This window comes from Gopherus flavomarginatus, chromosome 22 (assembly GCF_025201925.1).
Source record: "Gopherus flavomarginatus isolate rGopFla2 chromosome 22, rGopFla2.mat.asm, whole genome shotgun sequence".
Lineage (NCBI taxonomy): Eukaryota > Metazoa > Chordata > Testudines > Testudinidae > Gopherus > Gopherus flavomarginatus.
In genome coordinates this window covers 6,267,081-6,280,109 of record NC_066638.1, presented here as the reverse complement: position 1 = coordinate 6,280,109, position 13,029 = coordinate 6,267,081, and the positions used below count along the sequence as shown (strand labels likewise).

At 56.9% G+C, this 13,029-nt stretch overlaps 1 protein-coding gene across 9 annotated transcripts in view; it reads left to right on the top strand.

Moving 5' to 3' along the window:
• Positions 1 to 13,029, top strand: part of ADGRB2 (adhesion G protein-coupled receptor B2) — a 162,857-nt gene that overhangs the window by 77,043 nt on the left and 72,785 nt on the right. For 8 of the 9 annotated variants that reach the window (XM_050932409.1, XM_050932413.1, XM_050932412.1 and 5 more), the window contains exon 2: positions 12,170 to 12,974. The exons of the other annotated variant lie outside the window; for it this stretch is intronic. In XM_050932409.1, coding sequence (XP_050788366.1) covers positions 12,185 to 12,974 — 790 coding nt within the window. In that variant the 5' untranslated portion in view covers positions 12,170 to 12,184. The remainder of the gene's footprint in view (positions 1 to 12,169; positions 12,975 to 13,029) is intronic. 9 annotated transcript variants of the gene reach the window in all.

Sequence of the window (13,029 nt, the reverse complement as noted above, 5' to 3'; positions counted from 1 at the left end):
CTGAGTCATTGCGTGTAGACGTCTGGGCTCGGGCTGGAGCCTGGGCAGTAGGAACCTGCGAGGTGCCAGTCCTTCAGCTCCACTGTACGGACATACGGTAAATGGTACGGCCAATGCCCCAAAGAGTCTACAATCTAAAACTAGCGTCCTGCCCACCTGTCTCCCCATCAGCCTGTGCAGTCGGCTGCAGGTACCAAAAGAGTTATTCGGTTTGAAATACACACATTTCAAACTTTGTTTTGTTGGTTTTTGTCTTGTAAATGGAAGTTAAGTTGAGGTTCTGATGCGATCCCGGAGCTCCAGGAGCTGGGGCTTGAAGAAACACGCCAGATATCGCAGGTGCTGTCAACAGTAGAGCGAGATCAAATGCAAAAGGATTTTTCCTCCCCTCTCCTTGGAGATCACCATTAGTGGATTACAAGTAACGGCTGTCTAATACTTAAGCTGTACTGTAATTATTTTGGAGTGGAGCGTCCACATGGGGAGATATTCCAGAATAGCTCTCGCAGAATAGTTCATTGCACTAGAGCTATGCTAGTAAGATTAATCATGTGACCAAGCCCTTAGTCATGGTTGGCCTGGGGGCATGGCCCTTCCTGCCCCTCATGCTAGTGGTTGTGGGTTCAACTTCCAGCAAGCCTTGTGTAGAGAGAAAATGCTGAGGTTTTGGCGAATGAGGCTGGCACCTCTCCATGGGCTTCTCCTTTCTTGGTACTTCCAAATGAGGACGCTGTTAACTTTGATTCAGACTGGGCTGGGAAGGATTAGCTTTCTTCTGCTAAAACACGGGGAATTGGCAAATCCTAAAAGGTGCCAAAGTAAATTCTTCCTTTTAAATAAAGCATTGTGGCCAGCGCAGCTGTGAACTGATGTTCCAGAAGTAATGGTAGAGCGCTTCCTGCACACTTGTGTTGGCTGCAGTTGTAGATTGGGCTGCCCAGGTTGTGTTGCACTGGGTGTATGTGTTGGAGTATACACAGAAGTGCGTGCTCATGGGTGTGTGGGGAGGGGTGGAGAAGTGTGCTTATGTTAGTGTTTGTAGTGGGTGGGAGGATGTGTGTTTGTGTGAGAGTGGTTGGATTTGTGTGTGTTGTGTTGTGTTGTGTTCTGCATGGTTTCTCATACTGGCTCCTCGCTAGAGCAGGGCACATTTTTTTGGCTAAAATCTTTAATTTTTTTTGTGCAGCAAAATGCACATTGGTTTTTGGCCGAACCATTTCACCAACTCGTGTCGATGTCACCAAACTGTTTTGGCCGCAATGAAAAAAGAAAACATTTCAGAACTGTGAAAATGAACCATTTGGATATTGCGAAACAAAAACTTTCCAGGCTTGATCTGCAAAACTAAGGAGGAGGCGCTGCCTGAAAACCGTTGGCCCAGTGGGAGACTTGGGTTCGAATCACTGCCCTGGAGGTGGGACGTGACCCCAGGCTGTTGTTTGTACTGGGGTCAGTCTCCCAATCCCTGCTGTGGAAGCTGTTCTGCTTTGCAGAGTGTCATGTGTGTGCTTGTGCTGACAACCACGAACCTGTTGCCGCTAACGAGGAGAGATGCCAGCCAGCGAGAGGCCGTTGCTCAATAGCTGGGTTATTTTTAGATTTATAAGGTGCCCACCATGGGTCTCCAGAGAAATAAAATCCAAGGAGGAGCCCTCCTGCCTGAATGCCTCATTTCCTGCCCCTCAGACCTGTCCCCCCTGGGCCAGCTCTGTCTTGTCTGGGCTGAGCCGCAGCCAGCGTGATCTCCCCCCAGGACCGTATCTCAGCTCCAGTGGCCAAAGCACGGTCAGCCAGTCTCTAGTCCTGCCAGACGGCAGCGAGGGCCGGGAGGCTTCACAACTGGTGCAGGAGGGGCACCGGCTCGCTGCGGGCGTCTTGTGCCGCTTTCCCAGCTGAGACACCAGACGCGGGAGAGGAATTTGTTCCTGGGTGGTTTGTTCTGTGCAGCACCCTTGGCCGGGGTACGCCAGGCCCCATGGCATCAAGGAGGGGCCTGGCTGCTGCCTTGTGCTGCTTGCCTGTGAGAAAACTGCTGCGCTCTCCTGGCAGAGCCCCCTTACCGGGCGGGGGCCAGGTTTGCGTTAGTGGCTCACTTAATATCTGCTCCTGCCTCGTCCTGTGCGTCCTCCCAGCCCGCCCGGCCTGGCTCCCTTCCTGGGGGTTCTGCCTGCAGCGCCCACCCCCTCCGCATGCAGCCTGGAGGCAGCCGTTGTGCTGCTCCGTGAAGAGCCAATAGCCCCAGCAGACCCCAGAGCTTGGGCGTGCTTCCCCGGTGGATGACGCCTCCATCAGCACAGCACCCCCTACTGCTCTTCTGGAGTATTGGGTCAGCACTCACTCGAAGGGGACAGCGCCTCCTGCTGAGCTCCCCGTCCCACTCCTTGCAGCAGAACACCCCCAGCGCTGCATTGGGCCAGCACGGCCGGAGGGGAGAGCGCCCCTGCTGACCCCCTGTGACGAACTGGGAATGTACTTAATGTTTTCTCTGAATACTGTGTTGGTGCCTCAGTGTCCCCATGGCAGTTCTTAATATCTAGGTGGTGGAATAAGGGTGTGTGATTGCTGCAGAGGAAGGGGCCAGTGCACCTAAATGCCTGGCACTCTGTCTCCTAGCAACTGATGGCCTGGGCCCCTTCTCTGCAAAGGTGTCAACTAAAGGTGTTGGAGACAAAGGGCTTGTCTACATCAGAAAGTTGCAGCGCTGGTGAGGGAGTTACAGCGCTGCAACTTAGGAGGTGTACACATCTGCAGGGCACCACCAGCGCTGCAACTCCCTGTTTGCAGCGCTGGCCATACTCCTGTTTTGTCTCGGGTGTAGAGGATCCAGCGCTGGTGATCCAGCGCTGGTAATCAAGTATAGACACTTACCAGCGCTTTTCTTGACCTCCGTGGAATAAGCATGTATCCCAGCATACCTGAGGAAGCCTCTGGTAATCAAGCTGGTCTCCTTCCCCGGCTTGCTCTCGCGTTCCCTGAACCCCGAGCAAGCAGGTCTTCTTCCCTGCGGTTTGCAGGGTGGTTCGGGGAACGCGAGAGCAAACCGCGGCGAAGCTGGTCTCCTTTCCCGGTTTGCTCTCGCCTTCCCCGAAAGCCCTTGAAGCCGCCCAACAGCGCTGCAGTGTGGCCACATCTAACACCACTTGCAGCGCTGGTTGCTGTAAGTGTGGCCACTCTGCAGCGCTGGCCCTATACAGCTGTACTAATACAGCTGTAACAACCAGCGCTGCAAAATTTTAGATGTAGACATGGCCAAAGAGATCAGGTGACCTCCTGGCCCGGGAAAGGAACTGAGCAGAGAGGGAGGGGGTGGTTAGTCTGGAGCTGGCTGGGGACGAGGAGTGAAATGCAGACGTGGAGGTCTGGCTCACTGCCCCCAGAATGGACCTGGCCGAGGGGTCCGGTTCGCGGTACCTACAAGCTCTGTTTTGGACCCTGTTCCTGTCATCAAATAAACCTCTATGTTACTGGCTGGCTGAGAATCACGTCTGACTGCGAAGTGGGGATGCAGGACCCGGTGGCTTTCCCAGGACCCCGCTGGGGCGGGCTCGCTGTGGGAAGCGCACGGAGGGGCAGAGGATGCTGAATGCTCCAAGGAGAGACCCAGGAGGTGAAGCCGTGTGAGCTTCTTGCCCTGAAGACAGTCTGCTCCAAGGGAGAGGAGGCTCCCCAAAGTCCTACCTGGCTTTGTGGGGAGCAGTTCCAGAGCATCGCCCAGGGACTCCGTGACACCCCCGTCCCCGCTCCAGGCAGCTGAGTGTGCACAGGGCCAGGACTTGTGCACATGGTCCTCTGGGGAGGGGCGCTTGGTAGATCTCCAGTTGCTGCTCTCAGGCGGCCCTCCAGATGAACGCCCTCCCAGCTCTTCTAGCGTGGCTGGCTGCCCCTTCTGCCCATCCTCCCTCATGGTGATGGGGGTGGGGCCCACCGTCTCCTGCACTGGGACCCTGCCCCCCAACCCTGGGCCTCACACCGGGCCTACAGAATCGGCCCTGGCAGTGCCAATACGGAGATGTCAGGAAGAATAAACGTTCAGGGCTCACTGTGCTGGAACTAATGAAAACGAAGAGCTGGGAAGCTGGAGAATCATGCCCCTGAGGGAGCACTTTTCTCCCTGCACGTGGGGCCGAGCGCCGGCCTGCCTGTCGGACGAGGAGCTGGCTACATCACTGCCTCGTTAGCTCTCGCATGGAGATTCCCTCCGCCTACTGCACAACCTGCGACAGGAGACTCCAAGGCCCTGCCTATCCTGAGCTGCTCTTGCCTGAAGCCCCAGCCATCGGGGTGGCAAGGGGCCTGCCCGGCCATTGCCTGATGGGGCAAACACATGGCATGTGATGGGTGCATTGGGGCTTGGCGTTGTGTGGCGTGGCCTTCTCCTCTCCCGGCGTGCCAGCATCACGCCATGGCGATGTCTCCTCTTGCAGCGCTGCATGGGGCAGCAGCCTTGTGTCGTGATGCAGCTGCGTGACACGGCAGGGTCTTGCGAAGCCAGGGGGATGGGTCGTGTGATGCCTCGTCACGTTCACAAGCACGAGCACTGTCACTAGCAGCGGTCATGCTGTCGTCGCACGATGCAGGGTCATGCGGGGCACCGTCCGGCTGCTGCAATGCAGGGGTAGCATGATGCAGTATCCTCGTGTCATGACACAAACGGACTCAGGGGTCACGTGGCCCAGAGCCCTCATCTTGGGGTGTGCGGGCTGCAGTGTGACACGATGGAACATCCTGGTTTCAGCCGTGCGCTGGGTGGGAGCAGCAGCCACTAGTGATCGGTTACAATCCCAGCGTGAAGGCTGCTGTGGACCGAGCCTCTTCCCACAGCAGCTGGTATTGCGCCGCCCTGACAGCGCACAGGGTCCAGTCATTGGCTGAACCAGAGGTCACTTCGGTGGGGTCCCTTGGGCGAGGGTGGGGACTGCCCTGCTGAGCCGTGGACGGGTTCGCTCCTCCATTGGGATGGCTGGCACTGGCCACTGACCCTTATAATGCAGCTCGGGGAGCTTTTATTCCAGTGTGTTTTCTCCCTCAGGGAGGTGTCTTTCCCATCCCGATGGCCAAGCAAGGGGTATTGCCTCCAACTGTGTCCCTGCCCCCGGGGTCCAGCTGGGAGGGAGGAGCCAGCGGAAGACTGGCCTGGGCAAACAGGCTGCGAGGCCAAGAAATAGGCCTGGCGGGTGGGTGGGGAGAAGGAGCTGGTGAGAGCTGACTGGCATCTGCCCACCCAGCAGTGGTTCTGGAGACCAGGCGAGGGAATGGAGTTGATTTGCTCCCTGGAGGTGGTGCCATCTCCCCCGCATTCCTGGCTGGTGCAGAGACAGCGAGGACAACACCGGAGAACAAAAGGTTTTGTTCCTGTGGAAACCACAGCAGCAAAGTTGCAGTCAGAGCTGCGTGGAGGCTGACGAGGACGTGTGCCAAGCGGATGGGGCCTTTGTTGTGCACAGCTGAACCCCCGGCCCCTCAGGAGTGTGGGTAGGAGGCTGGGCATCAGGACGGCTGGGTTCTGTTGCTCTCTGGAAGACAGTTCAATCTAGTGGCCGGCGTCTCGGGCTTCGAGTCAGGACTTGTGGTTTCTGTGACTCTCCCTAGAAGTTACTATGGGGTGGTTAGAGGCGGGTGCTGTGGGTCAGGACTCCTGGGTTCTGTTCTCTTTGGGGCAAGGACCATCTGTGTTCTGTGTTTGTACAAAGTCTAGCACTGCAGGCTCCTGGCCAGTGACTAGCGCCACTATGTGCTCCAGCAGTACAAATAATTCATAATAGTATTGCTGTGCCGTGCACTCGTTAGCGCATTTCACTGAGGCCTGTGAGCAGCCAGCCGCTGGCTGGGGTTTAAGTCTCAAATGGTGGCGGCTGGGGTTGAGTTTGGATGGGTGCACGGACGTATGTCTCAAAGGGATTCTTGAGTTCTCTTGCCACTGAGCTTGTCTGTGACCTTGGGGGAGTCACATTGCCCCTCTGTGCCTCAGTTTCTCCACGTGTCCAGCTGGGGTAATGCTGTTGCCCAGCGGGAAGGTCTGCGGACATGAGTGAGTTACGAGAGCTCTGGTAGCACTCTGACGCCAACCAGTGTACTATGGAGACCAGGATCCTCTCTCCCCATGCAGGGACCCTGTCTTAGGGGGAGCTGCTGAGCTGCATGACTACAAAGGATGTAGGGGAGAGGCGCAATCTAGGGCTCCAAAGCAGAGTTCCTTTCGGATTCATATGGCTGCTGCTGGCGGGCCCTTGATAGATGCATTCCCTAGGGTCACGTAACCAGTAAGTCTGTTTCCTCTCTTCTAGGGGGCCTTGGATCCCATGGGACCCACATCTAGACCGCCCCTGCTAGTGTTTTTGCAGCCCCCCAGCCCTATCCTGCATGGTGCTGTGTGGCCCCCTCTCCTTTTGAAATCACCAGGCGCTGATGGGGCCAGCACCTTGCAGGAAGAGTCCCCAGCTACCCAGCTAACCGTCTGTTGTTTTTGCTCCCCATCCTGCCCACCAGTTCTGCCATGAAGTCACGAGTCTCACATCCTTCTGCAAAGCTTCACCAAACCAGCCAGCCTTCCAGGGCACTTTCCCACTCCCTCCCACCTCCAGTCAGATCCAGCTCCTTCCCATCTACCCACAAGCTGAGGACTCCAGCATGCTGGGTTTGGTCCTGTGCTCCAGGCCCCATGCTTGGCAGCGGTTTCCAGACCCGCCAGAGCTCCTTGGACTCCAGCTAGCTTTGAGCCCTTGGCGCTGCAAACCACAATGCTGCAGCAACCATGCTGGCTTCCTCATTCCTGTCCTGACATACTTGCAGCAGCCAGAGTGTCTCCAGCTGCACGTTACAGGCAAGTGCGTCATGCCACCAGAGAGCTGGCATCTCTTTTGCAACGTGGGGCTCACGCTGGTGGTTCTTGTGTGATCGGATCCTGGAAATGGTCCCTGTTCTCTGCTCTGAGAGCGCTACGCTAGCACAGATAGAGCAAACCTTCATCCTCGCACCGGCGTGACTTTCACCCTGCCTTGCCCTGACCTCCTCTCCCGGATCCCCTGCCTCTCGGATCTCCCACCTTTGGCGTTCTACCCGCTACTCTGGCTGTATCTCAGATCACACGTGGGCTCCTGCTGCAGCCTCCGAGGTCAGCCCAGCTCACATCGCAGATGCAAAGCCCCTCTTAAAAGTGACTCTTCCGCCCTGATTTAATAAGTCAGCTGCCATCCGTTATTTTATTAATGAGTTATTAAAATCCCGTTTGAGGTGAAGCAGCTGCAGCTCTAGGATCATTCCCAAGAAATATGTTTTTAATGATCTGTTGGTTCCTAGTTAATGTACAACAAGTGTCCGCAGGAGCCTCCATGTCCTTGCAGAGTCCCGCTCTGATGAAGTGTCGTCCTGACTCCAGAGAGTCCCCCACGCTGTCTTGGCCCCAATGCCTTTGGTAGAAGGTTTCGATCCATCAGTCCCTGCTGTGCTCACTCGGGACAGGACGTGGGGAGTAGCCGGGAAAGTCGGTAGCATTCGGTCTGTTCTCCCCCTAGCTTATGACAAGCCCCATGTGGCTATCTGCTTGAGACCTGTAGGGATACTGGCTACATTTTCCCCCCCTCCAGCGAGAGGAGCTGAGATCCCCTCCCTGCTCTCCCATGGGGAGGGGGCTCAGACTCTGGGGACAGCCCGTTGGCTCCCCTGTGAGCTCTGTATCCGCTGTATCTGAGCGCCTCGCTGCCAGGAGTTCAGGTCTCTCTAGCTCACCCAGTCCTTGGCCATCAAGGCGGGGAATTTGCACCAACCGTGATGTGAACGGAACTGAGACCCAGCAGCCTCATTGCACGTGGGCCGCTCACCAGCAACCCGGCTGCCATGGGCTGGACTTGAACCAGCGACCTAGCAGCAGCAAGGTTGCTGGGATGGCGAGGGGGACGAGTTTACCCGTTTCCTCCTGCACGGCCATGGCCGCTTGCGAAGTGCAGCTCAGGATAACAGGCTCGTCACGGCGTCCCTGATCCCTGTGCCAATGTCAGCTATTAATTAAAAGGGCTCTTGCTGAATGGGGTGGGGGCACTTGCTCACCTGCTTCTCTCCCCAAATTAACCTATCACTTGTGATCTTTGCAGAAGGTCAGTGGAAGGGACAGAGGGGGGCTGGAGAGACGCAGCCAGTGTGTTGCATTGATTCCTGAGCATTGTCCCGGGGAGCGTCTGACAGAGCTAGTGAAACCCCGCCTAAAGCCGCCCTGTGAACATTTAAGAGGCTGTGGTGATTATGTCATGGGGCAGCAGTTTGGAGCAAACCAAGGGGTGTGGGGAGGGGACTTTCTGCTGTCCGTCCCAGGGCTGTGGGGAGGAGGCTTTCTGCTGTCCATCCCAGGGCTGTGGGGAGGAGGCTTTCTGCTGTCCGTCCGTGGCCGTGTGTGTGAATGCGGGTGTGTGCATGCAGCGTGTTTGCAGGCAGGGGCAGTGTGTGTGTGTGCAGGTGGGGTGTGTTCAGACGGGGTGGGGGTGTGCACGTGTGTTGCCATGGCCCCAGAAGCTAAGGACATCTTGCTGATCTGGTACCTGTTGCATCTGTGGGGAGGGACTGCATCCCAGGTCCTGGCTTGTTCCTCTGCCAAGCAGATGCTGCCTCCTTTGTTCTGTATTTAGCAGGGGGACGCGCTTTTGGTCTCTGATTTTTGGGGGACTGTTCTCAGCGCTCGCCCGGCTCTCTCACTCCTTTCCCCCAGGGCCGTGCTGCTATAGTTGGTGCCAGGTGGCTCTGGTGATGATGCCAGGTGGTTTGGGAGCCTGTTAACCTCCCAGTTCAGAGCTGGCCACGGTTCGTGAGAGATTCCAGCAGCCTGGCTGGTGCTAGCCAAGCTCAGCAGAGGAGACAGCTGGGTCCTCCAGTGCTGAGCTGATGCCTGTTGTGTGGGCAGTGCCCACTGGGACGTGGGATAGGCTAGCGCTGTCACAGCCTGCATGGCACTATGGGCATAAAGCCCCCAATTCTCCAGGGCTGTCATCACTGCCTCTTATACTAGATCTTAAATCAGCCAATCAGGATCCTCTCCCCATGGCCATTATACCATCCCTGCTATCCCTGACACCGGTAGGGCGCCCCTGGATCATAGAATCACAGGACTGGAAGGGACCTTGAGAGGTGATCAAGTCCAGTCCCCTGCACTCATGGCAGCACTAAGTATCTAGACCATCCCTGACAGGTGTTCGTCTAACCTGCTCTTAAAAATCCCCAGTGATGGAGATTCCACAACCTCCCTAGGCAATTTATTCCAGTGCTTCACCACCCCAACAGTTGAGAAGTTTTTCCTAACGTCCAACCTAAACCTCCCTTGCTGCAATTTAAGCCCATTGCTTCTTGTCTTGTACCCAGAGGTTAATTGGAACAATTTTTCTCCATCCTCCTTGTAACAACCGTTTATGTACTTGAAAACTCTTATCATGTCCCCCCCAGGTCTTCTCTTTTCCAGACTAAACAAACCCAATTTTTTCAACCTAGGTCATGTTCTCTAGACCTTTAATCATTTTTGTTGCTCTTCTCTGGACCTTCTTGAATTTGTCCACATCTTTTCTGAAATGTGCCGCCCAGAACTGGACCCAATACTGCAGTTGTGGTCTAATCAGCACAGCGGAAGAATTACTTCTTGTGTGGTACAACTCTCCTGCTAATACAGCCCAGAATGATGTTCGCTTTTTCTGCAACAGCGTTACACTGTTGACTCATATTTAGCTTGTGGTGCACCATGACCCCTAGATCCCTTTCCACAGTTCTCCTGCCTAGGCAGTCAGTTCCCGTTTTGTATGTGTGCAACTGATCGTTCCTTCCTAAATGGAGGACTTTGCATTTGTCCTTATTGAATTTCATCCTATTTACATCAGACCATTTCTCCAGTTTGTTCAGATCATTTTGAATTTTAATCCGATCCTCCAAAGCACTTGCAACCTCTCCAAGCCTGGTATCATCTGCAGACTTAGTAAGTGTACTCTGTATGCCATTAGCTAAATCGGTGATGGGGCAGGAGAAAGCTGCATCAGGCTCTGCCATGGCATGGGCTGGGCAGTTCTGTGTTAGGCGAGCATCGGGCAGCCTCTGATTCGGTCCTGCCTCTGGGCTAGGGAAGCTGCATTTGCTGGGAAGGGCTGTGAATGTCCCAGTGGATAGAAAACCTCTCTTGGGATACTCCAGTAGATGCAGATGCAGAGCAGAGATCCCAGGGTAAGTTTTCTCTCTGGGAGATGAGTGGGGAAGCTCCAGTCATTCACAGAGACTCTCCAACAAGACACTGGGCCTCTGGCACTGCCTGCCTCCATGCCAGGGGCACAACAGCCCTGGGGACCCAGTGGGAGCCTGAGGTACCAGCACCCACTCTGGGCAGGAGCACTTTGTTTGCTGGGCTGTCAGACTGGGATCCTCCCCAGTCCCTGACACTCTGGTCTCTCCCATCAGCTGCCCTTTGGCCTGCGGGCAGGCGATTGGCGTTCACACCCCAGGAAGGCCATTGGCAGCGCCAGGAATCTGGTGTGGAGGGCAGGGAAAGCCAGGGTGAATCTGGATGAAGGACGCTCCCTTGCCTGCTTGTGCTGGCGGGGGTTTCTGCTGGGATTATCTCAGAGCCTCTCTGCCATGGAGAATCTCTCTCTGCTTCCTAGCCCCCTTGGAGCAGTGCCATGGTCCCACAGGGCTCCCGAAGGCCTGGTGCTACCACATTACAAACCACGCCAACATGTGGGCACGCGTGTCCATAGTGGGCATAAAGTGTGAATTATCTCTGTTTCCCTGCCCGCAGAGGAGCAGAAAGAGCTGCTGGAGCGAGGCGAGCCCCACACTTCCATGGGGCTGGCACCGAGGAGTTGAAAGTGGCCGGGGGTCTCTGACCTGTGCTTAGCAAGGGCTCAGATGAGATGATCTGTGAGCTGGTGAAGCAGGGTCTGTGAAGGCTGGTAGGCAGAGGCTATGACCCTGGAGAAGGGGGTCTGTCACCGTCTGTGTCAGTTGTGCCGGGCTGGGTGCTGCAGGGAAACGCCAGCCCTTCAGCAGCGGGCATCTGGCCAAGCCACAGCGGTTTGGTTTGTGGTTTGGGATTAGCGCTGGGGAAATATGGCCGGTGTTCTCCTGCTCTCAGAGGAAAGCATGGCTGTCCTCCACCCTCCTCCAGCGAAGGGTTAACCAAGGGCTTGGCAAACATGAGCTGCCCTCCCAGGCGCCTTGCGGCATCTGCCCCATTGCAGGTGGGGAAACGGTGAGACCGGCCCCCAGACGGGAACCCAGGTGTCCTGTTCTCACCTCACCGCCCACTCCCTGCAGAGTCAGGGCTAGAACCCAGTGGGAGCAGGATTTGTTATTTGTATTGCCCTTACTCCTCAGCCCCAGCCACGGCCCAGGTCCTGGTCGCGCTCGGTGCTGCACAGAGCAAACCCAAAGTCCCTGCCCCATAGCCCCTAGGAAGCCCCTAGTTGGCACCTCTTGTCAGTGCCAGGTGCCCTCCATAGCTCCATGCTCCCTGGCCAGCCTGGGGGCGAAGGAGAAGCTGTGGGAAATCCCCTTGTTCCCCAGCTCTCGCACCCCCCGCTACTACGTGAGCTGCTGGATTCTTGGTGGGGGATGGCAAGGTGTGTGACTTGGGTGGGAGGCGGAGACGGAGACTGGGATGGACAGACCTGGGGGGCCTTGGATGGGAATCAGCCCCCTCAAGAGTCATAAAGCTCCATCCCCTTTAACTGCTTCAATCCCACTGGTGCAGTGACGCCCGCAGATGCGGCTGCCTGGCATTGCTCAGGATTGGATGCTCTACCGCTCCCCTGCCCAGTTCTCCTTTGTCCTCCCCCAGGCTGTCTGTCTGCGCTATCTGCCAGCAGAGCAGATGCTGCGTGCCCTGGGCAAGGCCAATCCCCTGTGTTACCGGCCTGTGCAACATCGAGCATAGCTCCAGGCTCAGGCTGCTGTAATGTATATATCTGGGGAGGGCTGTTTCTCAGGAATCCCTTGCTCAAATGTCCCCAAATTTAGTTCACTAGCCCTACCGCATGCGCCCACGAGGCACCCCAAGTTTCAAAGCAATATGGGTAAGGGTATGGATCTTAGAGCACTTGGAAGAGACTGCCCTAACTCCGGAGCGCTGGTGCTCTGCTGCGATAATGGCTCCTTGTTCTGCTGCAGCTCAGTAAGGCTCTGTCTGTCTGTCTGTCTCTCCCTCCTGCAGGGCAAATGACATAGGATGACCCCTGCTGGTCCCCTCTTACTGTCTGTGATATCGTCTCTCTTGTGGCTAACGTGGGGCTTCGACCCAGCTCCCAGCGCCTGCTCAGCTCTGGCCTCCGGGGTTCTCTACGGCTCGTTCTCGCTCCAGGACCTCTTCCCCACCATCGCCACCGGCTGCTCGTGGACCCTGGAGAACCCCGACCCCACCAAGTACTCCCTGTACCTCAAGTTCAACCGGGAGGAGCAGGTGTGCACCCACTTCTCCCCCATGGTGCTGCCACTTGACCATTACCTCGCCAACTACACCTGCGGCCCGCAGGGAGACGCGGGGCCGCCCCCCCGGGGCCAGGAGGACAGAGAGGAGGAAGGGGAGGCCCGACTGGAGCTGTGCCAGGGTGCCAGCCCCATCACCTTCCTGCACTTCGACAAGAACTTTGTGCAGCTGTGCCTGGCCGCCGAGCCCGAGGCCGCGCCCCGGCTGCTGGCCCCCGACGCCCTGGAGTTCCGCTTCGTGGAGGTGCTGCTCATCAACAACAACAACTCCAGCCAGTTCACCTGTGGGGTGCTGTGCCGCTGGTTCGAGGAGTGTCTGCGGCTGGGGGAGCGGGGGGCGCGGCGCTGCAGCCTCACCCAGGCGGGCTGCAGCTGCCAGGCCGAGGTCCCGCCGGTGCCCCGGCAAAACGAGACGCTCTCCAACGCCCTGCCGTCTGCCGACGCCCCGGCCGCCACGAGCAGCAGCCAGTGCTGCGTGACCGAGCTGCATTCTGGGAATGCGAATGATTTATACGCGTCAGAGATTAAATACGGTAAGGGGGCGCCAGGGTCTGGAGAAGGGCAGGGGGTTCAGAGTAACAGAGCCAC